The 26,328-nt window shown below is 56.0% G+C and overlaps 9 protein-coding genes across 9 annotated transcripts; 4 read left to right on the top strand and 5 right to left on the bottom strand.

Annotated features, from left to right (window-relative positions):
* Positions 1 to 632: 632 nt before the first annotated feature.
* ies6 (Chromatin-remodeling complex subunit ies6) lies at positions 633 to 1,226 on the bottom strand (the record flags this gene model as incomplete). The annotated part of the gene is made up of 1 exon (XM_037320312.1): positions 633 to 1,226. One exon carries the CDS (start codon positions 1,224 to 1,226, stop codon positions 633 to 635), a length of 594 nt encoding a protein of 197 aa, XP_037180935.1.
* A 249-nt stretch (positions 1,227 to 1,475) lies between these two features.
* On the top strand, positions 1,476 to 1,888 carry dad4 (DASH complex subunit dad4; the record flags this gene model as incomplete). Its single annotated transcript, XM_037320313.1, has 4 exons — positions 1,476 to 1,478; positions 1,530 to 1,586; positions 1,635 to 1,679; positions 1,727 to 1,888. The coding sequence occupies 4 exons, from the start codon at positions 1,476 to 1,478 to the stop codon at positions 1,886 to 1,888; spliced, it is 267 nt and encodes an 88-aa protein (XP_037180779.1).
* A 474-nt stretch (positions 1,889 to 2,362) lies between these two features.
* Positions 2,363 to 4,764, top strand: arp5 (Actin-like protein arp5; the record flags this gene model as incomplete). Its single annotated transcript, XM_037320314.1, has 4 exons — positions 2,363 to 2,540; positions 2,591 to 2,911; positions 2,959 to 4,682; positions 4,732 to 4,764. 4 exons carry the CDS (start codon positions 2,363 to 2,365, stop codon positions 4,762 to 4,764), a joined length of 2,256 nt encoding a protein of 751 aa, XP_037180778.1.
* Positions 4,765 to 5,259: 495 nt separating this feature from the next.
* kapC (putative transcription factor kapC) lies at positions 5,260 to 7,130 on the bottom strand (the record flags this gene model as incomplete). The annotated part of the gene is made up of 3 exons (XM_037320315.1): positions 5,260 to 5,721; positions 5,907 to 6,379; positions 7,076 to 7,130. The coding sequence occupies 3 exons, from the start codon at positions 7,128 to 7,130 to the stop codon at positions 5,260 to 5,262; spliced, it is 990 nt and encodes a 329-aa protein (XP_037181841.1).
* A 5,441-nt stretch (positions 7,131 to 12,571) lies between these two features.
* CGCA056_v005061 (Uncharacterized protein) lies at positions 12,572 to 13,933 on the bottom strand (the record flags this gene model as incomplete). The annotated part of the gene is made up of 1 exon (XM_037320316.1): positions 12,572 to 13,933. The coding sequence occupies one exon, from the start codon at positions 13,931 to 13,933 to the stop codon at positions 12,572 to 12,574; it is 1,362 nt and encodes a 453-aa protein (XP_037180803.1).
* Positions 13,934 to 14,795: 862 nt separating this feature from the next.
* Positions 14,796 to 15,456, top strand: omt2 (Pterin-4-alpha-carbinolamine dehydratase; the record flags this gene model as incomplete). Its single annotated transcript, XM_037320317.1, has 3 exons — positions 14,796 to 15,062; positions 15,120 to 15,182; positions 15,229 to 15,456. 3 exons carry the CDS (start codon positions 14,796 to 14,798, stop codon positions 15,454 to 15,456), a joined length of 558 nt encoding a protein of 185 aa, XP_037181840.1.
* A 418-nt stretch (positions 15,457 to 15,874) lies between these two features.
* CGCA056_v005063 (Methylsterol monooxygenase) lies at positions 15,875 to 16,984 on the bottom strand (the record flags this gene model as incomplete). Its single annotated transcript, XM_037320318.1, has 4 exons — positions 15,875 to 16,528; positions 16,579 to 16,722; positions 16,776 to 16,887; positions 16,971 to 16,984. 4 exons carry the CDS (start codon positions 16,982 to 16,984, stop codon positions 15,875 to 15,877), a joined length of 924 nt encoding a protein of 307 aa, XP_037180802.1.
* Positions 16,985 to 22,440: 5,456 nt separating this feature from the next.
* rab8A (Ras-related protein Rab-8A) lies at positions 22,441 to 23,361 on the top strand (the record flags this gene model as incomplete). The annotated part of the gene is made up of 3 exons (XM_037320319.1): positions 22,441 to 22,470; positions 22,645 to 22,912; positions 23,051 to 23,361. The coding sequence occupies 3 exons, from the start codon at positions 22,441 to 22,443 to the stop codon at positions 23,359 to 23,361; spliced, it is 609 nt and encodes a 202-aa protein (XP_037181842.1).
* Positions 23,362 to 23,940: 579 nt separating this feature from the next.
* Positions 23,941 to 25,509, bottom strand: CGCA056_v005065 (uncharacterized protein; the record flags this gene model as incomplete). The annotated part of the gene is made up of 1 exon (XM_037320320.1): positions 23,941 to 25,509. One exon carries the CDS (start codon positions 25,507 to 25,509, stop codon positions 23,941 to 23,943), a length of 1,569 nt encoding a protein of 522 aa, XP_037181843.1.
* Between the last annotated feature and the right edge of the window lie 819 nt (positions 25,510 to 26,328).

Raw genomic sequence — 26,328 nt, forward strand, 5'->3', positions numbered from 1 at the left:
TGCGCTGTGAGGGTTGGCCACGGCATTTAGACCAATGGCAGCGGGGGGCAGACCTCGGTGGGGGTCGTGGGTGCTGATTTAACCCACGCTCACCTGTGGAAAATTTAGACGCTTCAACTCACCATCCTCACAACCATGGAGCTCACAACGACCGTCGCATGAACCGCCAGCTGGCGAGATTGCGGTTTATGCCAACGTGCTTCTCGACGCGGCATGTTTGTTGACATTTGTCTGCTGAAGCTGCAACTCAAACACGAGTTGACGGGCACACGAGCAAGCTCACAATATGGGCAGTCGATGGACGCGGCAAGTGTCACTTCATCTAATTCGCCGCGGCGGCCGCAGCCTCGAGCTATGGCAACTGAGTATCGTCTCCCATACGTTCTCGGTAATCTGTCGATTCACAGGCGGAGAACAATCTCTGATCACGATTAAGCCGGAGTGTCATCTAGCACCCTTTGCTGAAAGGCGGAGGGCTGTGTAGTTGAGATTTGACTTTGTTGGTCGCACATATCCCAGCTGGTAGTACTGTTTTGAATACAATTCATTTTCCATGCTCCAAGTCCCAAACAACGCGATGCCGTAACGCCTTCCCCGTGACTCCGTAAAGCAGATAACCCATTGACGCCAACTTATTTGAGAACGGTGTGCGCTCCACGCGCCTCCAGGAACTGCTCCGCCGCGCCCTGGGGCAGCGTGCGAATCAGGCCAAACACCTCCTTGTCGTGGTACCGCAGCCGCGTCTTGGGGTCGAGGTACGGCGCGGGCAGGCCCGTGATGTCGCAGTACCGCTTTGTGTGTGCCAGTGACGGCGCCGACTCGATGTTGGTGTACGTGACGGCCGGCGCGGCGCCTCCGTTGGGCTTCAGACTCTTCTCGAGAACGAGCTTCGACAGGCTGCGCGAGGCCTGGGCCAGGTTCGGCGGCAGGCCAGAGGCGTCCTTGCCGGTGGCCGGCGTCGAGGTGCCGCTCGTGGAGAGGCCGTCGTCTTGCTGACCGGCAGCCGGGGTGCCGGCGCCGCTGTTGTCGTCCTGTTGCGGGGTCGCCATGGCCGAGGCTTCGCGACGGGAGGCATCGCCGAGGATGGTCTTGATGTTCTTGTTGCGGCGCTGGTTGGGGCGCCAGGATGGGTTGCGGAAGCTCTTGTGGATTGAGTGGATGTCGATCTCGTCGAGGAGGGCCTGGTGGGCGATTTGCGCCTCCGTCTGCTCTTTTGGTGCCGCCATCGTGTTCTTTTCGTAGCTTGGGTTGTGTGAGATGTTTCGCGCAGGTCGTTACAGGCGTCGCGGATCGAATTGAGGGCGACGGGATGATGGTGCTGCTGATCGAGGCAGTGGCAGGGGAGCTTATTCTGCCGCGGCTTACCGCTTATTCGGTGTGCTCGGTGTACTCGGGTGCCTCTGCAACTGTCCTGGCGGGGGTCGTAGCGTCAAGTAAACAAACGAACCACCTTCACACACAGCAGCGAAAGCAAGATGGTAGGCCAATGTGATGAGTCTATTAGTTTCTACAAGCTGACGCCCGAACAGGAGAGCCCACACGAGCACCAGCAGAACCTTCTGCTTTCCCGCATCATCACCAATGTGGTATGTTTACCAGGCAGACTGCGCAGCATCGCGACTTACACGACGCAGGAGAAACTCAACGAGGCCGTTATGGTCATGAACAAGTCCTTGCAGGTAATGAAATCACATTGACATGCAGACGTCCGGTCTGACTGTGACAGGAAATCAACATCCAAAATATGAACGTCGAGCTTGTCGCTCAAATGTTCAAGAACTACCAGTCCAACGTCCTCTTCCATCTTGAGGGTATGTCCGCCTGCATCTCTTCTGCTTACATCTACTCATTCGCATTAGCGACGGACAACTTGAAGCCGCCTTCATAGATTTTCTGGGATTTTCTTTGGGGTGATGGATGATCAATGAGATATGACGAGACGAGCTGGCGAGAAGACCAAGAGGTCGTGGCAGAATACCCCAGAAGAGAGTGAATACACAATACGGTTAAACTGATTGACTTTATGCTATTTCTGTGAACAAAATGCATCCACAGATGTGGTCACCTCCCCCAGACTCAAGTCGTGCTGTCCGAGCACCTGTGACCACTAACAGCTACGCCGCAGCACGTTCCGACCCACTAAATTTTACAGCCTCGTAGCTAAGGTAGCCTCGCAAGACGGCGCATCGCGACTTGAACACGACGACCGAACCGACGCATTGAACGAGACACAACTGACGCGGCCCCTTCGAGACAACCTGCAACGGCCCAGACGATTGGATCCCATACGCTTCGAATCGACTCACACCCCCGGCATGGTCAGTCGCATCGCGACAGCCTAGACCCTTCAACGAGCATCGCGATGGCGCCCTCAGCGACCGAGGAGCTCCCTCCTCTCAAGGGACCGCCCGAGAGGACGTATCCGCCCGCCAAGATATTCCCGGTGAAGGAGGCAAAGTTTGAGAAGCCGATTGCCGTACAGCATGACGGAAGAGAAAAGGCAGCGGCGCACCCGGGTGCAGCCATCGTCATCGACAACGGTGAGCACGACTACAGCGAGCAAGGATTGCCCGCCCGCTGACAATCACAGGTTCATCGGCAGTGCGCGCGGGCTGGTCCTTCGAAGAGAAGCCCAGGCTGAACATCCCCCCGATCATGTCCAAATACCGCGACCGGAAGGCTGGCAAGACGTACTCCTTCGCCGGCAGCGATTGCTACGCCGACACGACGGCGAGGAGCCACATCCGATACGCTTTCGAGCAGGGGACGGGCATCGTCAGCAACTGGGATGTCATGGAGCACCTGCTCGACTACATCTTCCTCAAGCTCGGGCTCAACGGCGACGATGCGTCCATAGACGTGCCCATCGTCATGACGGAAGCGGTCGCCAACCTGCCGTACTCACGGAAATGTAAGCCTTGCAACCAATCTGGAGACTACACCTCTAACGCATCACAGCCATGACGGAAATCGTCTTTGAATGCTACGGCGCGCCATCCGTGGCGTACGGCATCGACTCCCTCTTCTCCTACAGACACAACAAAGGCAACACGGGCATCGTGGTCTCTTCGTCCTACACCTCCACGCACGTAATACCCGTCTACAACCACAAGGCCATGTTGAGCCAGGCCACAAGGCTCAACTGGGGCGGCTGGCACGCAGCCGAGTACCTGCTCAAGCTCATCCGGCTCAAGTACCCGGCCTTCACGGGCAAGCTCAACGTGTCGCAGGCCGAGCACATGCTGCGCGACCACGCCTACGTCTCGGAAGACTTCGACAACGAGCTGCGGGGCTACCTGGACTGGACGGGCCTCGAGGACCGGGACATTGTGATTCAGTACCCGTTCACGGAGGAGGTCGTCGTGCAAAAGACCGAGGAGGAGCTGGCCCGCATCGCCGAGCGCAAGAAGGAGAGCGGCAGGCGGTTGCAGCAGCAGGCGGCCAAGATGCGGCTGGAGAAGCTCATGCGCAAGGAGAACGAGCTGGAGCACTACAAGAAGCTGCAGGCCAAGCTGGAGCAGCAGACCAACAAGAAGGAGGTGCGCCGGCTCCTGGACAGCAACGACCTCAAGGACGAGGCCGCGTTGGAGAAGGCCATTGCCGTTTTGGACAAGGCCGTCAAGAAGGCGCGCACAAAGGACGTGGGCGGCGACGCCGAGGAGGACCAGCAGGAGCCCGTGTTCGACCTCCTCGACGTGCCGGATGAGGAGCTCGACGACGCCGGCCTCAAAGCCAAGCGGCAGCAGAAGCTCATGAAGTCGAACCACGACGCCCGCGCGCGCGCAAAGGCCGAGAAGGAGGCCGAGAAGGCGCGCATCGAGGAGGAGAAGCGGCTGGACCAGGAGCGCCGCGAGAACGACCTCGAGGGCTGGCTCGAGGAGAAGCGGCAGCGGCGCGACCTCACGCTGCAGAAGATGAAGGAGCGCGAGCGTCTCAAGCAGGACCTCGGCAACCGCAAGTCGCTCGCCTCGCAGATCCGCATGAAGAGCATCGCCAACCTGGCCTCGGACAACCCGACCAAGAAGCGGCGCCGCGGCGGCGACGACGACAACTTTGGCGCCAACGACGACGACTGGGGTGTGTACCGCCAGATCGTCGTCGGCGACAACAGCGACGACGAGCAGGAGGAGGAAGACCTCAACGCGAACCTCAAGATCTACGAGGAGGAGCTGCTCCGCTACGACCCGGACTTCACGTACGAGGACACCCACGAGGCGCTGACGGACTGGTCCAAGTCGATGCTGCACGCCTTCGCCCGCGGGCCGCGCCCGTTCGACGCGGGCTCCCAGGCCGAGCTGAACCAGATCCACCTCAACGTCGAGCGCATCCGCGTGCCCGAGGTCGTCTTCCAGCCGTCCATCGCGGGCGTCGACCAGTCCGGCCTCGTGGAGATCATCGGCGACATCCTCAACCAGCGCCTCGGCGCCGTGCCGAACCGCGACGACTTTCTGAAGGACGTCTTCCTCACGGGCGGCAACACCATTTTCCAGGGCTTCGACGAGCGGCTCCGGTCCGGCCTGACGCCGCTGCTCCCCGCCGACTCGCCGCTGCACATCCGCCGTGCCCAGAACGCTCTGCTGGACGCGTGGAAGGGCGCCGCTGGCTGGGCGGGCTCGGCCGCCTGGAAAGCCGCCACCATCACGCGCGAGGAGTACCAGGAGAAGGGGTCAGAGTATATCAAGGTGAGTCCGCTTCATGATGCAGCGCTTAGACATGCTAACACGAGCCTAGGAACACGACCTTGGCAACACTTCATATGTATGATTAGTCGGGAGCTATTGCGGGAGCTAGAATGGGTAGTCGGGAAAACGGTCAACGTAGTTTACACAGTCTGTCACAATGAGACGAAAAAGTCAATTGACTCCGTGGGTCACCGTGACGAATAACAATGGTGCGAATCTGCCCAGCGAAATGTCTGTATACACATGCAAGTTCCTCCATCCAAAGCGCATCACTGCCAAGGTCCTGCTGAAACCGAGTACTTCTCGAATGCTCGAAATGAGGGCTACTGCTGCCTCCTCTTCCACTCACACAACAACCGTTCTCTTTTGATAAGTAGCGCAAGCCTGAGGCTTTGGCCCAAAAATACCCTTACTCGGGAGTCTTGACTCAGGAGTAAGGTGGCTAGAAAATACAATTCATCCCTCAAACGCCTGCCCCTTGGTAATATCTTGACAAACCGTTATACCGCAACGCCAACTAAGCATAAACATTGAAAGGCGAGGCGTCAGCCCAGGATCAGTACGGCCACGGCGAGCCCTACATCGACGCGGTCGGCGCAGCCGGAAGGCCGTCCTGCTGAAGCTGGCTGTCAATCTCCTCGCCCTCGCGCCGCGTCTCGTCCTTGCCCTGCTGCTCCGGCGAGAATGCCTTCTCAAACTGCTGGCGTCCCGCGAGTTGCTCCTGGGCGGCCAGTCCTGCGACGGCCTGCGCGACGGCCTCGAGCGGCGTGCCGGCGGCCGGATTGCTGGGCGCGACCTCGGGGGCGCTCGTCGCGGCGGAGGCGGGCGGCATGGGGGGCTGCGCGAGGTTGACGTTGGGAGGGGGCTGCGGGATCTCGCCCTGGGCGTCCAGCAGCCGCGACTGCAGGTGGATGACGTATTCGCGAAGGGCGTAGTTCTCTGACTGCATCGCCTTGTAGCTCTGCTCCATCTCCATGTAGTCCCGGACCTGCTGCTCCAGCTTCTTGATGTAATGCTCCTTGCGCTGGCGGAAGGCTCTCTGTTCGGCATGTTAGTCTCTGTCAATTGGCGATCAAATCAAGGGCGCGGACGTGTCAGATGCGCTTGCACCGACGGGACCGCAGTCAGACGACCCAGGTGACGCAGTAAGCACCGAGACAGCTCCTGCGACCCGCACCAGTCACGCGCCCCCGGCGATCCAGCGCAAACCGTATCAAGACATACCTGGGCAGCTCTGTTTTGCGCGGCGCGCTTCGACTGCGAGAGCTCGCGCTTCGCCTTGCTACCGGCTCCACCGTCGTCCAGCGCCATAGCTGTCGAGGCGGGATGGGTCGGAGGAGGAGGGGCAGTCGACGGGCCGGCAGCGGTAACGGGAGGAGCGGCTTGCTGAGGCGGGGGAGGGCCAGCGGGCATCATGTTCACGTCTGGCGCGTGGACGTTGCGAGCGGCTCGAAGATCGGGGTGGATGTGCGCTTCGGGGTCGGCGTTGTTGCTGGAGCTGCTGTTGTTGACTATCGGCGGCAAGACGTCAGAGGGCGGCGAGTTCGTGCCGTTACTATAGCCATGAGCAGGCGACGCGCTCGGTGGTTTGGCAGCTTGGGGACGAGCTCCGCGAGATGGGGCCGTCGCGTTGTCAGACGAGATGGGCGTGGTGTGCTGGCTTAGTAGCTCGAGCTGCGCTGCCAAGTGGGCTGTTTCTGTGGGGAGTACATATCATGTCAGCGAGACCGTCCGAAACAAACCCCGATGATTTGGGTTAAATAAGACGAGTTGCAGCTCGATGGAAGCGTCGGCATCATGAAGGGGGAAAAGTTCCCGAGAGAGCAGGGGTGTGAGAGAGGCGGCTGGGAAGGTGTAAGAAGGAGAGACGGCCACAAAAGCCGCAGCTCCCTCTGTACCTGGCGCGTCTGGTCCTGGAGACTGAAAGGACCGAGATGCTGCCAGATACTGCCGCTCAAAAGACGGGGTTGGGGGGTAAGAGTGATTACATATCACTGAGAGACGAGACAGTAAAGAGAGCGGGAGAGCGCAACCTCTTGGGATGTAACGGATATCGCTGATTGCAACGTAGTTTTAACGTGAAAAAGAAGCCTGTCTCGGGCAAGAGTATATGGGAGTTGGGCCAGGTACAATGGAGAAGCAGTGAGCGATGGATGATGAGGTAAGACGACTGATAGGCTAGGTCGAGTCGGTGGTGAGAAGGACGAGAGAGTGAGTGTGCAGCGCGCGAGCGCAGAGGGATGGGAATGGGACGCTCGCGGGACAGGCGGGAATTGCTCAGGCTTGAGGTGGCCGGGCGAGACGGGAGATGGAGGGCTGGATAGAGCAGGAGACGGAGATGGGAATGGCGACGCTTGGAAGGGGAATAACGAGAAAGGCAGACCACTACACACCTGTATTAGTTGTGGTATTCGCGGACGCAGAGGGCGAGGGTGAAGCGCTCTGCATCTTCAAGCTCCGGTTCTGACTCAGCATGAAGTGGACGGAGGATTGATTACTACAGGCACCCGAGAGGACTTGTAAAGAGGGCCCGGACGATGAGACTGGTGGATGAGACGGGCGACCGATGCGGCAGTTCGAATATGTTTAGGTAATCGTCTGCGACCTTAGCGCGTCGAAGAGGAGGGGAACCTGACGAGGGTGTGGGTAGCTGCGATGGGTTGTGTTGTGGGAAAAGCGTGTTGGAGGTGGACGCGGTAACGTAAGGTGAGGCAGGGAAGGTGGCCCGTGGAGGGACACAAGTATCCGAAGGTACCGTTGTGGTGAGGTAAGAACCAAGGAAAGGGAAGGCCGTCCGTCGCCCGCTTGCCGTGCGAGTGGTAAGGGTGAGTGACGGGTTGCGTTGAGGCGGGAGCAGCAGAGGTGAGCAGCAGCAGCAGCAGCAACAACAAGGTGAGGTAAGGCAGGTGGCAGGCCGCGGGTGGTGGTCGTAGCTTGGACCTTTTTCTGATCCGCGGCAGCATGCAAAATGCGTCCCGTCCCTCTTTTTTTTTTTTTGGGTCACGCCAGTTGGTACCAATGCGCCCAGGTGCGGCCAGGTGGTGGTGGTGTGGAAGGGGAGCTTGCCTGGTGGACAGCTCTGAGCTCCGAGCGCACGTTGACGGGAGCTTGATGGAGGGGGTGGGAAGGCAGGTGAATGGACGAGAGGGGGGAATTGCCTGGTGGCTTAGAGAGCTGCTTTGAGGCGTTGAGTGTGTCGTGTCGTCCTGTTTCCTGGTCGCCAAAACCACGCAGGCACGCAGGATTCCTGTGATGGATGGATCGAGAGTCGAAGCTGCTTTTCGAAGGGAAAATCGAATGGCTGGGGGGCGAAGGATTGGCTGATTGGATTCGGATGCGAAAAACGAAGGGACGCGACGAGACGAAGAGAATCTCGGTAGGGCGGATGCTTGTAGCAGGTAGCAGCAGGTACCGACAAGAGGTCCCAGGGCGGTACTTTCGTCCGCTGTTCCGACCCGATGCTCTGTTGCTGCGCGCAGGTAGCTCAATGTATCTTTCTTGGAGAGGGAGACAGGTGCCAGCCTGCCTGCCGGAGCCGACGGGGCAGATGGTCACCCAACAAGGTGAGAGTACCAGCAGACCGTCATGCTTCAGCCAACCGATCTCATCTTGTATTTCAATTCCTGAATATTGAACTTTATGCCTTGCTGACGGGCATCCAATCCTGCATTTTGTCCATCTCTCATCTGTCAAGATAGCTTATTGTGTCATCTCTTAAGCCACCCCCCTAAGTAACCGATACCCCGCACTACCCGACTGGCCCAATTGAGCTATTTTTTCACAACTTAACACCACCACTTAATTAATGCGATTATTAATATTATAACTAAAAAAATAACTAATTAATTTAGAATACTTCCTTACACCCTTTAAGACCTTTAAAACGCTATTACTAAAGTTTTAGGTAGTTAGAGTATTAATACTACTACTAAACGCTATAATATACTTTATATAACCCTATATAGTTACCTTAAAAGCTCTATAAACTAATAGGAGGCTTATATTAAATAGTAGAAGCTTTCTTTTATTTAAAAAGCCTGTTTAGCTAGTTAGATCTTTATATAAAACTAATTAGGCTTTATACTAAACTATATATAGCTTAAAAAAATAGCTTAGAATATCTCTAATATTTCTAATAACTATTAACTTTTAAATAAGAAATAAATAGAAAACTTCTTATACTATAATCTATTTATAAAAACCTTAAAATTATAAAAGAATTAATTATAAATATATAAAAAATATTACTATTAATATTACTAATAATCTGTTTAATATTATAAACTTATTGGCTATTAAAGCTATTTTCATAAATTTCTATTAGAATATAAATAAAACTAATATTATGGAGGGGGTTTAATATAATAAATTAGTATTAAAGTATTTTACTAAGCTTTTAATCTTTATTTAAAGTTTAGAATTATATACTTAAACCTCTATAGTTAAATATATCTTAGCTAATGATAAATACTTCTAACTATTTATTGTCTTTAAAAATAAAACTATATAATAATAATAATTCTTTAAGAATATTAATAATTTCACTACATATTAATTTATATTAACTATGAGTATTTTTATATTTAATTTAATAAATATAATATAGCTAAAATAAGTATTTATCTTAAGTATTATATTAAATACTAAAAAGCTTTAATTTAAGAGATTTTTAATTATAAATAGCTATAGGAGTTATATTATCAATAAATTTATATTTAAATACTATATTAAAAGTATTAATTTAGTTTACTTCTTATTTTATTCTAGCTATATTCCTTAGCTATTAGATATTATTATATTCTTATTTCTTAAGAAAGCCTATAAATAGAGGTTTAAAGAGGTTAATATATTATTTAACTTTATATTTATTAAGAAATAAAACTTTTAATATTACTATTTTTATATTTATTAAATTATTTTTTAGCTATTAATTATTAAAATAAGCTTTAAAGTAATAAAGATATAGCTTATTAACTAGTAGAAATACCTTAATAGCTTTTTCTTTAATAAATTAGAAGTTATAAATATCCTATAAACCTTTTTTTTTATTAAACTAGACTTAAAACCTCTTTTCTATTTTATTATTTTATTATAGTTACCCCTATAAAATTAGAAAACCTAGAGAGGTATAAGTTCTTATAAAGCTAAGAAGTAGATAATACTAGCTTTAGTAACATTGTATATAAATTAGTATTTAATAAGATTAAGAAGTATTTTTACTTTATTAATATAACTAAAATATATAATAATGAAGAGATCTTTATTTTAAAGCTTTAAATTAAGTAAATTAAGCTAATAAAATATACTATAGTAAAAGTTAATAAAAATTAGTAGTTTATAGTTATCTATAACATTATAGATATAAAAGAAGAAACGCTAAAAACGTAAAAAGAGGCTTAGAAAGTCTAAGAAATACTTAAAAAGAAGTATTAAAGTATTAAGCTAGTTACTGAAGTTAAGTTTAATACTATATATATCTAGTTTCAACTTTTATAGAGATATCCAGTAAATTGATTAATTTGTAGTTATGCTAAAGTGGCTGAAAATCATCCATTTTGGAGTAATCGGCTAGTGGGGGTGATCGGTTACTTGGGGGGGTGGCTTAAGTAGAGGACTGGCTACCTCTCGGCCTGAGGTAATCAATCAGGTCTGGATTCAATGGACAAGCGAATCCATATCTCCCGCATGCTTCACCCAGCTAAATAAACAGGCTCAGCTGCGCACCGAGCTGAGCACATGTAATCACCACATGCGCGACACCGCACAGTACCTCTCCTGCTGTGTAGCCTCGAGCGCTCCCTTTGCCGTCAGAGGAGCTGCCGTGTCAGGCAGCACAGGTCAGCCACGTGATGCCGTCTGTTTCGATTGGCCATTCCCTCCTGGCGGCTCGCAATCGCATTTGCTTTCGAGCGGTGCTGCTGATGATTCACCGAGGTCTGTCTGGCACCCCGAGGTACCTCCTTTGACACGGAGTTGTTCCACGCATCCGATGCCCCGGCTACATGGCCGTCGGGAGTGACAAGTTACCTAGTACTGTCAGCAAGACTGGTTTGTCAGCACAGCGACGAGGGGCCGGGTCCGCCAGTGGGTTTATTAGCTGGATCTGGTCTGGCGCGAGTGACGGCACCCAAACGCAATCCCATACAGAGAAAACAAATAAGCGGGGCAAATTACCTCATCCGAGGCGTCTCCACAGGGGCCAACCCAACACCACAACCACGACCGCCCGCCTGCGTCGATACACTCATGTCGAAAGAGCCGACCGGAACCCGGTGCCAGGCCTGTCCAACCAGACTGCGCGGCCAAGGCAGATGCATTAAATCAGGGCAGGTGAAAAGTGCCCCTGTACGCAACCACGAGCGAATTTACCGAAGCCTCACCGAGATATTCCCTATTCGGCAGTAGGTAGGGCGATGCCAGCGCCATCGCGCGCGGACTGGTTTCCACGTTGCTGCTGTCAATATATCCCGCTTCACTCGACTCTTGCGTCGACATGTCAGGCTTGGGAAAAAGCCGCACTTGCAGACCGCATGGTCTCGGACAGCGAGCACCGCGACTTCCGTTGTTTGACTTACATAAGCCGGTGGCTTGGCGTACCTGCATCCACCTCTGTTGCATTTGGCGGAGTTCAACCCCGGTACTTTCTGACGATGCGGTCTGGCCAATGACATGTTACTGACTCGATTACGTGATGATGCATCTGAGCATTGCGTCGCAAGGGTCGTTGTTGGGTTGTTCATAGACTTCTGGTAAGCCCGGGCTGACTTGTGGCAGTTGACTTTGAGGTGAAATAGAGCGCAACAACAACTTCAGATTGAATGATGAGCCCAGAGGGTGCCGAACACAGCATTCGGGCTTAATATCAAATTCACAACAACGCTCCAGAGCATTGTACTTCTAAGTAACTTAAGCCTTCACTTGGCTGTAAACGAGTGAAGTTGGGGCTGAACGTAAGAGGAGACCTGCCAGGTTGCTGCTTCTCTGATCCATCGGGCTCAGATATGATAAGAGTCTGGACCGGTTCGCTGTCCATGGTGCTTTGGATTGATTCAACGAATGAGAGTCGACAGACAGACACACATGAATGATAAGAGACTTCACCAAGTGCCCTTTCCACGAAGCATTCCAATCTACAGACTCTTGCATGATGGGCTCTGAGTAGCTCACTCAGCCACACATACCACTCCGTCGGTTCAGGTGGTCTTCGGACTTCCGCACATCCGTCAACATTCTTCTATTCAGCTGTCCAGGGATAGATCTCGCCGTTTGCGCCAAGCTATCAAATCATCTATGACATTCATCCACCACAGCTCGCCGCTTTACCGGCCATCCCATTGGCTTCCTACCAGCAAGCTCTACACTTACACCAAGCAGCCATGTCCACATCGGCAATGACAAGAGCAGACCACATGGATGGTACCGTGTTGTGGGGGAATCCCGCCTAGATCAGATTGGACGTCTTGCTTACTATGCAGCAACTCAAACACGGCAGCATGCATCCTTTCGAGGGAGGGGCATATCAGACTATGATAATCAACCCAACGCCAGTCATGACAGCTCGCTAATGCATCTATAGGACGATTCCATAACCTACAAGCATGCATTGTGCACAGTCAGCGTTGCGGCGGCTGGGATGCCCCGCTCGGGCTGCGAATATGCGGAGTTATGAACGAACCGACGAGTCTGGCGGCGCGAGGAGGCCCAGAGACGGGATACCACGAGCTACACAACAAACCAAGACGCAGTCTACCGTCTTGGCGGCCCTGAACTGGCGGACGAGGCTCCTCCTCAGCCGACGAGATGCGGAATCCCGCTATCATTGAGAAGACGATTCACCAAACTACTGATTTTTTTTGATTTTTTTACCATGCTCTCTCATCCCAACACACTCAAGGAGACTTGAACAACCTCCCCCCTTTCCAGACGTGCGTAATGTTCTCCTGGTTCAACAGCACCTTGATATCGTCGAGAGGACTCTTTGTAACGGCAATCAGGTCCGCATCAAACCCCTCTTTCAACTGGCCACTCAGGGGCGCCATCCCGCCGAGAACTTCAGGAGCATTGGCCGTGCCGGCCTCGATAGCCTGCAGCGGCGTCATGCCCCTCTTCACAGCCCAGTAAAGCTCTCTGGCGTTGTTTCCGTGCGCCATCTCCTTGGTGTGGTCGCTGCTGAGCGTGTCCGTCCCGAGAGCGATCTTGATGCCCCTCTTGATGGCCAGCGCATACGAGTCCGCGGCCCTCTGGAGGAGCTTCTCGATCTTGCGCGCCATGTGCGGCGGCAGCGTGGGGTCCTTGCTGACGGTGTTGACAATGTGCTGTGTAGCCACGAAGATGGCGCCCTTCTCCAGCATGGCATCGGCGACCTCGTCGTCCAGGTACATGCCGTGCTCGATGCTCTTCACGCCGGCCCGCAGCGCAGCCATGATGCCCGCCTTGCCGATGGCATGGGCCGCAACCGCCCGGCGGGAGCGCGCGGCCTCGTCGACGATGGCCTTGAGCTCGTCGTCCGAGAATTGCCTGTCTTCGGGGTCGTCCAGCACGCTCAGTACGCCGCCGCTCGAGCAGACCTTGATACACCGCGCGCCGCGACGAACCAGCAGCCTCACCTGCTTGGTGCAGTCGTCCGGACCGTCCGCGATGGCGCAGGGCCCGCCGCATCTGGCGAAGTTGACCACTGTGTCGATGGGGGACGTGTGCTCGTCGCCGTGACCGCCGCTGATGGACATGGCGGCGATGGAGGAGTACACGTTCGGGGCCACGAGGCGCCCAGACTCGATGGCGGGGACGAGGTCACCGGCGTATCCGCAGAGCTCTCGGACGGAGGTGTAGCCGGCCATCAGCGTCCTCTCGAGGTCTGCGACGGTGACGGCGCCGATGAGCGCGTTGGAGCCGGGCAGGAAGTTGAACATGCCCTCCTTGAAGTCGGTCGCAACGTCCATGCCCATGAAATGGACGTGGACATCCCAGAGGCCCGGCATCACGACGGGGACGCTGACGGTGTTGGCCGATCGATACTTGTCCGGCAGCTCCTCGGCCAAGCCGACGAAGGCAATCTTGTCATCCACCACGGCGACGGCGGCATCGCTGAGGGGATTGCCACGGCCGGGTATGAGCAGATCGGCCAGAATGACGGTGACGCTTTGGTCTTGTGGTGTCTGAGCAGGCGGCATCTCATCAAGTCGGTCGGCTATGTCGAACTGGGTCGCCTGTGATGCTGCCTGTGCTGGCGCCGTACGAAGAGGAACGCGCATGATACTCAATCGTTCGAGTCGTACGATGAGTTGAGTGAGCTGGCAGGTGCAACAGTTAGACGCGGAGAGACACTCGGCTGTTGACTCGTTTGCAGTGCCGCAGAGGATGAGATGAACTCTGATCAGGATTGCGTAGGACGTCGAGAAGCTTATACGGATAACGCGCGGGGTAGTTGATAACGCCTAGCTGATAACCAGGGGAGCAGATCTCTTGCCTGGTCCGCTTCTCCCAATGCTATCGTAAAGCAGTCAACCGGCGTCAGCAGCATGGTTTTGTCGGGACTCACCTGCCGTAACTACAAGTGAGCTTGTTAGTGCATCACTCGGATCAGCAGTAAGCTTAATGTGGGAATACTGCCAAGCTTGGGGAAGTGATGCTACACCAAGCTTACACCCCTGGCTCACTCAATATGGGCTGCTGCCATCCACGATGGGAAGCTTGGGTCAATTACTGGCGGGATGACTTGAATCGAGGCTCTTAAAGTCGCCAGGAACCCCTCGCTTGTGAGAATGAGATTGAGGTTGATCAGCCTCTCGCGGACCGACCCGCTGAAGCCATAGCTCCTGATCATGTCCCCGAGGCCCTGTCTAGTGTATTTCGATACAAGGGCTCATGCAGAAGTGCCATTGAAACTTAAGTATGAACATGAATATGAGATTCACTCGAATCAAAGTGTTGTTGCTTCTTTGCAGTTCATGAGGAGTGAGTTCCATTTCCCCACCTGCCACAGACCAAGGTACGTACACTCAACTCCTCAAGCACCGCGGCTCCCACTGGTGGAAAAGACTTACATCACACCTAATCACACCTCATCACCACCTTACCTCTGCCCTCACTCACCTCTCACCCTCCCCAACGGCCATGAGCGCCCCTTCACTCCTACGACACTTTGCAACACCCGCGCGGTCAGTATCAGCAGCCTCCCGCCTCGCCTCGTCAATCCGATACACGCAACAGTTCCGCAGCATGGCCAACGCTCAACCGCAAGCCCGCTTCAGCGAGGGCTCAGACGAGGCATCCCTCTCGTCGACGCTGGACACTCTCCTCAGCAAGGGCCGCTGGGCGCTCGTAAACGAAGGCGAGGCCGTCGAGCGCAGCTTCAAATTCAAGAACTTTGCCAAGACCTGGGTGCGTTGTAATGTTTCCCTATACCTGTAGATGTGATGGACTGACACTACGGTCCAGGACTTCATGACGGCAGTGAGCCTGCAGTGCAAGACTCACAACCACCACCCAGAGTGGTCCAATGTATGTGTGCGCCTTCACTTTAGCGTGACGAAACTGACGGGAACAGGTCTACAACACGACCTTCATCCGCTGGACGACGCATAGCCCCAAGGGCCTGTCCGTCAAAGACCTCAAGCTCGCCATGATCTGCGACGCGCTGGCCAAGGACTTTGGCGAGCTCGAGGCACCGGCTGCCGAGACCCCTGATGAAGGCGCCAGCTGCGGGATCAGGGGGCTGGCGAATAAGGCCGCCGGCACGGCCGGGGACTGCTGCGTCCCGAAGCCGAAGAACTGACGTGCCCCCACCACTACGCGAGAAGCTTTGCGGCCGGTGGGTGGGTTCATGGGACGAACGGCCGGAGCACGCCCCGCCTCTGTACACAACTGTATGATATCACTTCGGGGCCGTTTTCAACGAGTGTTGTGCTGTAATTAAGTACTTTACTACGTGCCATTGTGCGGGTGGCCCCCCAATATTTACGTCAGAAATCGCATCAGCATTTTGCACACCCATCAGTCCCTCTTCGAACGCCGCCCCAATGATATTAACGTGACTACGTAGCCCGTCTCGAGCCGTGTCATTCGCTTCCTTGCGGTAGTACCGTCCGCCGCGTCTATAAGTCGTATCGGGGGATACCCATCGGTATCCATAACGTGCCGTTTGCGTCGTCGCTCAGCGGCCGTGTATCGTCATAAGTCTCGTGTGACCTTGTCTACTGAGCCTTTTGAGCCTTGATGGCCTTGAGCTTGCGCTCGCGGCGCTTCTTGTGGGCCTCGGCGCCAGCCTCGGTGTCGAGGCAGTAGTCCCACCAGCGGAAGGAGGAAGCGTAGTTGCCGATGAACTTCTCGTGGTGCAGGTCGTGGTGGTCGGCGCCGGCCCAGAAGGGCAGGAAGTGACGCAAGCTCCACGGGAAGTCGTAGCCGCTGTGGGCGTCGATGGCCTGGAAGAGACGGAGGACGATCCAGGCGTACATGGTCAGGAGGTGGAGGTCGCCGGTCAGGGTGACCCAGAAGATGGGCGAGCCGACGATTCCGATACCCAGCAGCATGACCTCGATGGGCGAGGCGTACTCGGCGGCGAGACCGAAGGGGGCCGAGTAGTAGTGGTGAAGCTTGTGGATGGCCTTGTAGAGGGGGCCGTAGTGCAGGGCGCGGTGGAACCAGTAGTGCCAGGAGTCCTCCATGACGAAGAAGATGGAGATTTGCATGGCCATCTTCCAGAGGGGCGGGAAGGGGACGCCATACTCCATGCCGCACCAGGTGGCCAGGGGGTGGAAGAGCCAGATTTGAGGCAACTCGACGGTGAAGTGGGAGATGAGGACGACCATGGCGCAGTCCCACTGCTCCTTGAGTGTCGGCATTTTTTGCTAATGACATGTTAGGTGTGTTCGCTATTGTCGAGCAGCAGGCGGCTTACGGGTTGGATCTTGTACTTGTGGAACCAGGGGATGAGGTCGAAGATGATGAAAGGCAGACTGCGGCCAAAGTAGACGGTCTCGTGCATGACGAAGCTCATGATGCCGGTGGCGAGGGTATCGTTCTGCATCCAGAGGTACCAGGCCTTCATAGTGTTAGTCGCGTCGCGCGTAGCTATCGGGTATTCGGTGAACGTACGGCCCAGAGGCGCTCAAAGTAGTTGAGCTGCACATTGTACTTGGAGACCTCCTCAAAGACGCTAAAGTAGGGCTGAGTGTGGTTGAAGGCCGTGTTGATAACGGTCGAGTTGCTGCGCAGACGGAAGCGTTAGCGGCGGGCTCGAGGATATGTCATCGGGATAGGGGGCGCGGAGGCGGTCGGGAGGACACTCACATGAAGGCGGCCATGATGGCGGGGAGCGCAGATTCGCCTCACGATGCGCAGGATTACCAGTCTGTAGGGTGACAAGTTGTAAATTGAGTATGTAGGAAGAATGAAGGAAAGCAGCCACCCTTCTCGACGATGCGCGAAGGCGAGATGCAAGCGGTGGGTGTGATAAGAAAAAAAAGACAGCGAGCGTCAAGGTCGGAGGCAAAATGGTCCAGGACACTACCGGGTCTTGTTGAGGTTTTATCCATGGATCATTTCGGTTGACGGGGAAAGGAAATGGCAAGCAGCAGAAAAATACTGGACATGCCTTAACTCGGGATTGTGCTATGAAAACGCCCCTGCACATCGAGGTGTCAGCCAGCCAATGGCGTGTTGCGCCTGGACATGAGCCCATGCAGTCTGTGGGTCCTTCCGTCTTCCGTGGCGGGCCCGGCCAGTCAGAAGCCAGCGTGCCCTGGCGACTGGGTCGGGCGGTGTGAGGGCCACGGGAGGCGAGAGGTGTGCTAATCAGTGGGGTGGAGGGCCATTGACACGCTGAGAGAGTGCTAAAGGTACAGCGGCCACCGCAGACGCCGAGGCGCGCACGGGGCATGGAACATGGGACAGAGCTCCTTTTTGTTCTGTGTCAAGCATGTTTCTAGACGAACGTTGCTGTCTAACGAAGCTAATGCTAAAGGAGCTTGGATGGCTTGTCGGGGGTGTCAGTCAGCACTCAATTGGGGGGCTTCAGTCAGATGCGGATACGGGCCATCAAGTGATTGCGACAGACGGCGACACAAACAGAAAAGGGGACGGGAGGACCAGGAGGGAAACGCCATTGTGACTGAATGGGGGATCTGATCCCCTGCGCCCCGTCGCGGGCACTCGAAGGAGACCGATGTTGGGATAGCCCTATCTTATCGGCGTGCATGGGGTGCTCCTGATTCCTGCGTGGTGGCCTCGCACCTCGACAATTCGTTGCTACGCCTCTCCCAGTCTGCGTGGATGATGCGCTTCCTGTTCCTCAGATCGCGCCGTGCTTCCCATTGGCGTTGGGTTAGGTGAACCATCAGCTTAGCTTGCGGTACGTACCCGTCCTCTCAACCCGAATACGAACGTGGAGGGGTGCGTCTTTCGTGGCTTGCTGGATGCTCGACACCACTGCCGCTCACTGTCGCCGTCACCTGTGTGGCCCGGACTTGACACTAAAAGAGCCTCACAAGCTGTTCCGCCGCCGTTCCCCAAGCTTCAATCTGCCACACCAGATTGCCGATTGAGATCCATCTGACCTCCGCCGGGCGCTGCCTCGGAACTGACGAGCGCGGACATGGGGCAGTACGTCGGAATGGCGTGTTCCGGCTGAGTCTGTTCCGCTGCATCGGTCCCAGCCTGTGATGACCGGTGCTTGGTCGCCGTGGTCTGAAAAGGCCTGCCGTCCCAATCCCAGCGTCGTCGTCGCCGTCCCGCTTCTTCCCGTCCGTCCCCGCGTTGTCATGACCGGAGCCGCGAAGCTTTCACTGCTGCGCGAAGGAAACTCATGATGACTAGGCGTGGTGTTTTGTGTTTTCATTCCCGCGGCCGCGCCCCGCAAGGTTCAGCCAAGCATCGAATGAACCGACACCCGGAAGCTTGTCGACGAAAGACTAGACCTCGTGTCATCATCACTCTGGCCTATTTTTGAACTTCATCTCTATCAGTCTCGTCGCGACAGAACGAGGGCAAATGCACCCGCTCGTCTACCCCTCCAATTGGATGGAACTCGACTTCCTCAGCGGGCACTGTAGCGGTCTGCCGCGAAGCACCGTCAGTGGCGCCAGCTCATCCGGCTGACTAAGGTAAGGCACAGCGCCAGCTCAGGCATCCACACCGTCATTCCACTTCCGCCAGCAACGCGCGCGGGGCCCAGGCCCGACCCTCGCAAAAGTGTTGTCCAGGGCAGTCCCGTCGTCGCTTGCTTACCTATGGCATGACGTCTACCCAATTCTCTGCTGTTCGCTTGAATGAGTATCCAACACACGCACGAAACTGCAATATTCACAGCCCAGACCAGGTCAACCACCGACCCATGAACGTGGCGGAGGAGCGCTCTCTGAGTGAGAAGCAATAATGTCTGTTGTGGCCGAGTAAGTAGCCTGTCCCGTCTTTTCCCCTCCTGCCCGCACCTCACCCGGCATCGCCCGCCAAGAAAAACAAACACAAAAACAGGTGGTTAACAGCATGAACACAGCCAGGTCCGTCGCTTGGACGCACAGCTGGATCGGATCCCTCTGGGTCTGAGTATCTCTCAAGAAAACGGCGAGCTTGCTGCCTCGGAGCATGGCATCTTCAACTCCACCTCCGCCGACGCCCTGTCGTCGCCGAGGGTCGATGAGCTGCTGCGCATCGTGAGGGCCCTGTCCACCACCTCATCTTCACGCTCCCTGCTGCAGTCACACAAGATCCGCGCCCTGCTGACCCAGTCAAAACTGGCTGAATGGGACTTTCTGGCCGAGTACAGCGAGGGTGAGGGACGGAATCACTATCAGTCAGAAATCGAGTGGCTGCTCATCAGCAAGGCCACCGTGCAAACTTACGGAGTCATCCTCAACACACTCCTGGACCAGATCATTCCTCTCAGCGACGACATCTGGTACTGGGACGAGGTGCTCAGCTCCTACACCTACAGCAGTCTCTACACCATCCAGACGTCGCCGCTGCGTCTGTGGGCCTTGACAAAGGACGTTTACCAGGACAGCAAACATCGCTTCCAGCACCTCAGCCACTCGCCCGGCGAGTTCGTGGAGTCTACGCGGACAGGCCTGGCCCAGCAATGGAGTCAGTTTTACGGCATTGTGCGAGAGAGCATCCGGGAATCCTCCATCACGACCCTGCAGCGACGGGTCCTGTCGCCCGTTGCTCTCAGTCGAGGCGAGGCCAGGCGGAAGCTGGCTCACCTCAAGCGGCTGCGCGAGATGACGGCGAGCGGTCTGGGTGTCTTGGTTGACGAAGGCCTTACGTTTGGCGTGGATGACGACGACGACAAGAGCGAGGCGGGGGTCAGTAGCCATGACTGGAAGGGCGTGGTGGAGAGGAGCGTTGCTCTCATGGACATGGTCCTCAAAGACGTCTTGAGCCTCGAGTCGGGCGTCGCCGAGTTTGAAGACAAGGTGTTTGCCGGCGTGGAGGAAGACCCGGAGCTGTCCATCCATATTGAGGACGCCAACGCCGTAGAGAAGCCCTCTGTGCTCGCGAGACGTCTCCTGAACATTCTCGACTCCGGCCTTCCCAACCATGTCGTTGCCACGCAAGAGCTCGTCCGCGGCAACGGCCGCCCCTCACGACTCATCCGCTACTGGCTCCCCACGGGAATTGCTCTGCTTTCTTCGACGACTGTGCTCCGGGTTCTGGTCAACAGGCGCGCCGAGATATTCGATTGGATCCGGGACATTGGCATCACGGTAAAGGACTTTTGGTTCAACTGGGTCATCGAGCCGGTGCGCAAGATTGTCGGAACCATCAGGCACGACTCCAACAGCGAGATTGCCATCATGAGCCGCGACAGCCTGAAGGCCGACCGCGAGAGCCTGGAACGCATGGTTGTGGACTTTGCTCTGGACAAGCCCCATTTCGCGGGCGAAGGATCGACCGCTCTCACGGACGCCCAGATCGCCGACATCAGGACCAAGGTCAGCGAGGGAGACGTCACGCCGGTTCTGCGCGCGTACGAGAAGGACCTCAGGAGCCCTTTTGTCGGCGCGGTCAAGGGCGACCTCGTTCGGTCGCTCCTGATCCAGGTGCAGAAGACCAAGGTCGACCTGGAGGTGGCCATTAGCGGAATCGACGCTCTGCTGAAGAGCCAGGAACTCGTGTTCGGCTTCGTGGGACTGACCCCCGGCGTGCTCGTCTCCATCGGCATTGTGCAGTACCTCCGCGGCGTCTTCGGCGCTCGCAAGGGCGCACGGTACAGCCGCGAGGCCGGCCAGAGCATCCGGGTGCTGCGCAACATTGACCGCATCTTCTCCGAGGCGACGCCGTCGCAGAACAACCTGCTGTCTTACAAGGATCACGGCCTCCTGCTCTGCGAAGTGCACGTGCTGCGCAACCTGATGGAGAGAGTGCTGCCCCGCGACAGGCAGCACGAGTTCCTCGAAGATCTGGACGACCTCGCGAACCTCAAGGGCATCCAGGTGCAGGTCAGAGCATTGGACCGGATCCGCTGGGCGTATGCCCGGTGGCTGCAGTAGAAGATTACGACGGCCTCGGAGCCTTTAATGATTCGCACGGGTACACGGTCTCACGGGTTTCAGCATACAGGTCACCACAGCACAGCCATTCAGACGATTGTACCATACGTGGACGCTCGCTGGAGGCATCATGAATTGTCTAGGGAGCATCGCAACTTGGTAACGGAGCTAAGCAGGCGGCATTGTCTTTGGGAGGCGGTTAACTAAAAAGTTGTCTCTGCGCAATTGAGCAAGTACATGTCAAATCCTGCCATGGACATATGACGATATGACGAGGCGCCCTTGTGACTGTGATACTGGCCATGCCAGGACCCGTGACCCGTTCTAGGCCTGGACCCTGAGAGGCGAGACAGTGCGATGACGTTGGCGTGGCTTTGCACCTCCTGGCAAACCTCGCGGTGGCGGGAGACCGATGCTCAACGGTGAGGTGACGGGGCGAACAACGCATCAACAGGGAAGTGGCCTCGTGGTGGTGGTTGGCGGTGGCAGGTGTGTCGAAGACGGCGAGGCGCAAGGCAGCTCCCGTTGTGCCGTGGAGGCTGTCAATCATGCAGGCGCCTTGCGGATATTGGGGGATGGTGAATGAATGGCCCTGTATCTTGCATGACGGATGCTGTGCTTTTTCCTCCGGCCCTTGGCCAATTCCCATTGCATATCTGCAGCGAGGTGCTTTGATTGCCCAGTAGGATTTGCTTCTTTTAGCCTTTTGATGCCCTCCGACGCTGATCCGACGCTCGTTGAACCACCTACCTTTGGTAACTCCAGGGAGTACCTGCGTAGCAGATGCCACCCGCTGGCCAGTGACCTTACAGTGCCAGTCGAGTCCGAGTCGCTGTGATAGCTTAGCTGCCCGCCCCTCAGGCCCTCCACTGTTCCAGCACTTTCCCATCCCTCGCCCGTCGGATCGGTCAAGTAAGAGGCCGGGCCCAGCGTCTTACCCCAGACGATAGGCGCCACTCTTCCCCCAAGGGCGCTACGTACCGTCCTCACAGTAGAGCGGACTGTACAGTGTGCCTCGCCTCGTCTGCGACCCAGTGCTGCGTGCTGCGTACCTACATACACTACTACGACACGACAGACTACCGCCGCCAGTTTCCTACCTCATCCCAATCGACTCCCCCCGTTTCCCCGATCCGACGACACATCGCGACAACCTCACCGCACACGCCCTCGACCACGATCCGTTCCGCCGCCCACGCCGTCGGAGAAGCAGTCCGTTTCCCCCTTCACATCGGCCCCCTCGGTTCAGTCCCTGACCACCCGCCGCCAAAATGTCGAGCAACCGCAACTACGACTTTCTTGTACGTGTCGAATGCCGTGCCCCGCCTCACCTCTCGCCGCCCTTCCCTCGATGCCCCTCGTCCTCACATATCACCGTCATCCGGGCCATTTCCAGAACTGCCTGCCCCTGCGACCGTCGCCGCCGGCGTAGAGGACAACTATGACATTGCACATATGGCTGACCAGCACCCCAGATCAAGCTGCTGCTGATCGGCGACTCGGGCGTAGGCAAGTCCTGCTGTCTGCTGCGCTTCAGCGAAGACTCCTTCACGCCGTCCTTCATCACGACCATCGGCATCGACTTCAAGATCCGCACCATCGAGTTGGACGGCAAGCGCGTCAAGCTCCAGATCTGGGATACCGCCGGCCAGGAGCGCTTCCGCACCATCACCACCGCCTACTACCGCGGCGCCATGGGCATCCTCCTCGTCTACGACGTCACGGACGAGCGGTCTTTTAACAGTATGTTCTCTCTCTCTCCCTTGCCGACGGTGCTCCTACACCGCAACTCGGCCCGGCGAATTACACCGCACCCACGCTCTCCACATGAGCCGGTGGACACACCCCAGGCATGTGAAGGCTGACAGGACCCCTTAACAGACATCCGCACCTGGTTCGCAAACGTCGAGCAGCACGCCACCGAGGGCGTCAATAAGATCCTCATCGGCAACAAGTGCGACTGGGAGGAGAAGCGTGTTGTCTCGACCGAGAAGGGCCAACAGCTCGCCGACGAGCTCGGCATCCCCTTCCTTGAGGTCTCGGCCAAGAGCAACATCAACATCGACAAGGCCTTCTACTCGCTCGCCGCCGACATCAAGAAGCGTCTAATTGATAACCAGAAGAACGAGCAGCCGACCGCCTCGGGCGTCAATGTCGGCGAGCAGGGCGGCGCCGGCGGAAAGTGCTGTTAGATGGGCGCTTGAGTCGTGCTGTTTGTCTGGAGCAAGATGTTGATGTTTTGGTCGATTCTGCGCTGCCGCCACTGCAATCACAGCTTAGAGAGAGAGGGAGAGGACGTTGCCGGAGGGCTGCGGACGATGAGAAGAAGAACATGGCATTGATTGGTACAATAGCCTAGTAGGGACCCGGATACTGGAGAGAGGAGGCTAAGGGAGGCCGATCGAGAGAGCAGCGGGTCCATGGATTGTTCGGGAGCAGGAAGACGAGAGGCCTTGCGCCGTCGACGGATTTGGCCAGCGGGCGAGCTCGAGGTCGAAAGGCGGACTGACACACTTACCCTACCTACGTACCTTGTTTTCTCAGCCGCGGAAAGAGAGTGCTGCGTGGTTTCTGTCATGTGGTTTATCGTTGCCGACAACGCCTTTCATCGCCACCCTAGAGAGCAAATATCTGGTCTGGAGTTTCGGGAATTTCTATTTTGGGTCTTTTTTTTCTAATACATCCTTTACCTACGCCTGCTGACCGAATGGGGTGATGTGTGTGACGTGCGTCTCAGGCATTACATATATGATACATGGTTTGTACAGATTCTACCACACAAAGTGAGTTCTTACCGTGACGCTCTCGCCCCGCGACCGGACGAGCTCCTTGTGGTGCCACGCCCGGACGAACCGCCGTGCCTCGTGGGCGTCCGGGAACGACAGGACGAACAGCGCCGACCTGGTCGTCTCGTCCATGATCTTCCGGGCCGCCGCCTCGGGGTCGACAATCTTGGGTGCCGAGTCCTCGTCCCAGTGGTAGTCGTCCTCGGTCGGCTCCTCCAGCGGCCCCCTTTGGTGTATCCTGGGCGGGAAGTACGGACGTATGTGCTGAACCGGCCAGCCCAGGCCCCTATCCCGCGCGTCCCGCCTAATCCACTGCGACAGCGAGCGCTGGTCGAGCGTGCCGCCCTCGAGGGACAGAACGACGGGGGAACAGGCGCGCGGGGGCGGGTCGGGGGTCATACTCAGCAGGCCCTGCACGCTGAACGACTCCAGGCGCTTCTCGGCCGCCTTGTTGAGCTTGTAGAGGTGCAGGCTCAGCGGCGCGTTGGACGGGGCCGCGAGGGTGAAGATGTCGGGGTCGCCCGGCTCAGGAGCGGCAGCGAGGGGCGCCGCGGCGGACTGCAGACGGAGACGAGCGGCGTTGTGCCGGCGCTGGGCCTCGCTCTGGTACAACGCCGCGGCGTGGTGGGAGGCGAAGAGGATGAAGTAGCGGCCCAGCGGCTGGAGGGTGTTGTGGTCGTAGGCCTGCATGACCTTGCTGATGGAGACGCCCCAGCCGTCGAGGTGCTGGCCCTGCGGCCCGACGCGGTAGAAGTCGCTCTCGCAGAGGTTCGTGCTTGCGTTGGAGAGGATGAGCAGCGAGGACTGCTCCTTGTCTGCCGGTCCGCTGTCGCCTCTCGGGAGGGAGTCGATCCAGGCCTGGAGGTCGCCGTGGTTCACGTGTCTATCCTCGGCCGGGTCGGTCGGCTTGGGAGGGGCGTCGTCCTTGAAGAGCTCCTTGTATAGGGACGGGGACTTGCGTGCTGGCTTGGGTGCCTCGGCCTGCTCCTCCTCCGTCTTTGATGCTGATTTGCGTGAGGGTATCACCGAACTTCCAAGGCCCCATTGCGTGTTCTGCGGCGTGTCCTCCGGTTTGCTCTCCGGCTTGTCCTCCGTCTTGCTCTTTGATTTTGTCTTGCCCTTTTTATTCCTCTTGAGCTTCTTTCCCTTCTCCTTCGGTACGAGCAGGTCCGGTATCGAGGACAGTACCGCGCTCCTGGCCTCCAGGTATTTCCTTCTCCTCTCCTCCCTGGCAGCCATCGCCGCCCTCCACTCGGTCACTTCGGACTTGTCGACATGCGTAGACGTGACGATGCGGACTTTGGTTTCGTCCTCCTCCTCGCGCTGTCGGTATGGAGCGTTGTTGTCGCCCTCTTCAGGGAACATCTCTTGGAAAATCGAGGACTGCCCTTGCTTCTTCTTGCTGTCCTTACGTTCCTTTCCGCGTCCCTCGAATTCGAGAGGGCGGGCGCTGACCCATTGAAAACGAGCCGGCTGCCTATGCCATTGCGGCGGCGGCGGCGGCGTGCGGAGGAGCAGCAGCGGCAGCTGTCGTCGGGTAGCGATCGTGTTCATCCGTGCAACTCTGAGGGTCGAGCCGCGCAGCCCTCGTAGGTCAGCCCATTGCATGGGGTATCTGATGGGGAGCCGCCGCCGGTGCAGATTTTGATAGGGTGGCGGGGGAGGCGATCAATGGGTGCTCGTGGCTGAGGTGACAGCGGTTGAAGGTGGTCGAAATGACGCTGAAGCTTTTGGCTCTTTTTCGCGATGCTACCTACCTACCGCACGCTGCGGGACAGGTACTTTTTCGCATGTACCTTTTTTTTGTGAGCTGTGGTGGGGCAGCGAGAAAATTGTTAGGAGGTGTGTGGTCGAATTTTTCTGGTGGCACTTACACGGCGCAGGTCATTGGAGTCATTTTGACGACCACACTATTTGGCCAAGTCGAGAGGTTTACCCTTCTGATCGGAAGGCGCAGAGATACCCAGGTTTTCATTTGTACGTAAGATAGAACCCTTTCAGAGACACTTCAGCCCTCCATGGTCTTGCTGCGTGAATTGCGTCTTCGGTACGCCTCCGTTTTGATCATCTCTCTACCGGGGTCGTCTGCTTTGCTAGAGATGCTTCACTCTACAAGTTAGATGTGACTCGGTGAGGCCGAGGTTTAATCACAGAGTGCCACAGTCTGACTCTTGTTTCCTCCTTTTGAATTTCATTCATGTTTTCATTTGGCAGGTTACCGCCTGCCGGCACACCTTTGGAATTGCCTAACTTTACTGTGTCTGCGCGACTATAAGATGTGCACCGAGTTAATTCGATTGAGGACGACAGACAAGGGCTAAACAGAATAGAGCCCGGTAGAGCGACGACGGACGATAGTGACGGACGACGACG

The sequence above is a fragment of the Colletotrichum aenigma genome (assembly GCF_013390185.1).
Source record: "Colletotrichum aenigma strain Cg56 chromosome Unknown KSG_Cg56_contig03, whole genome shotgun sequence".
Taxonomy (NCBI): Eukaryota; Fungi; Ascomycota; class Sordariomycetes; order Glomerellales; family Glomerellaceae; genus Colletotrichum; species Colletotrichum aenigma.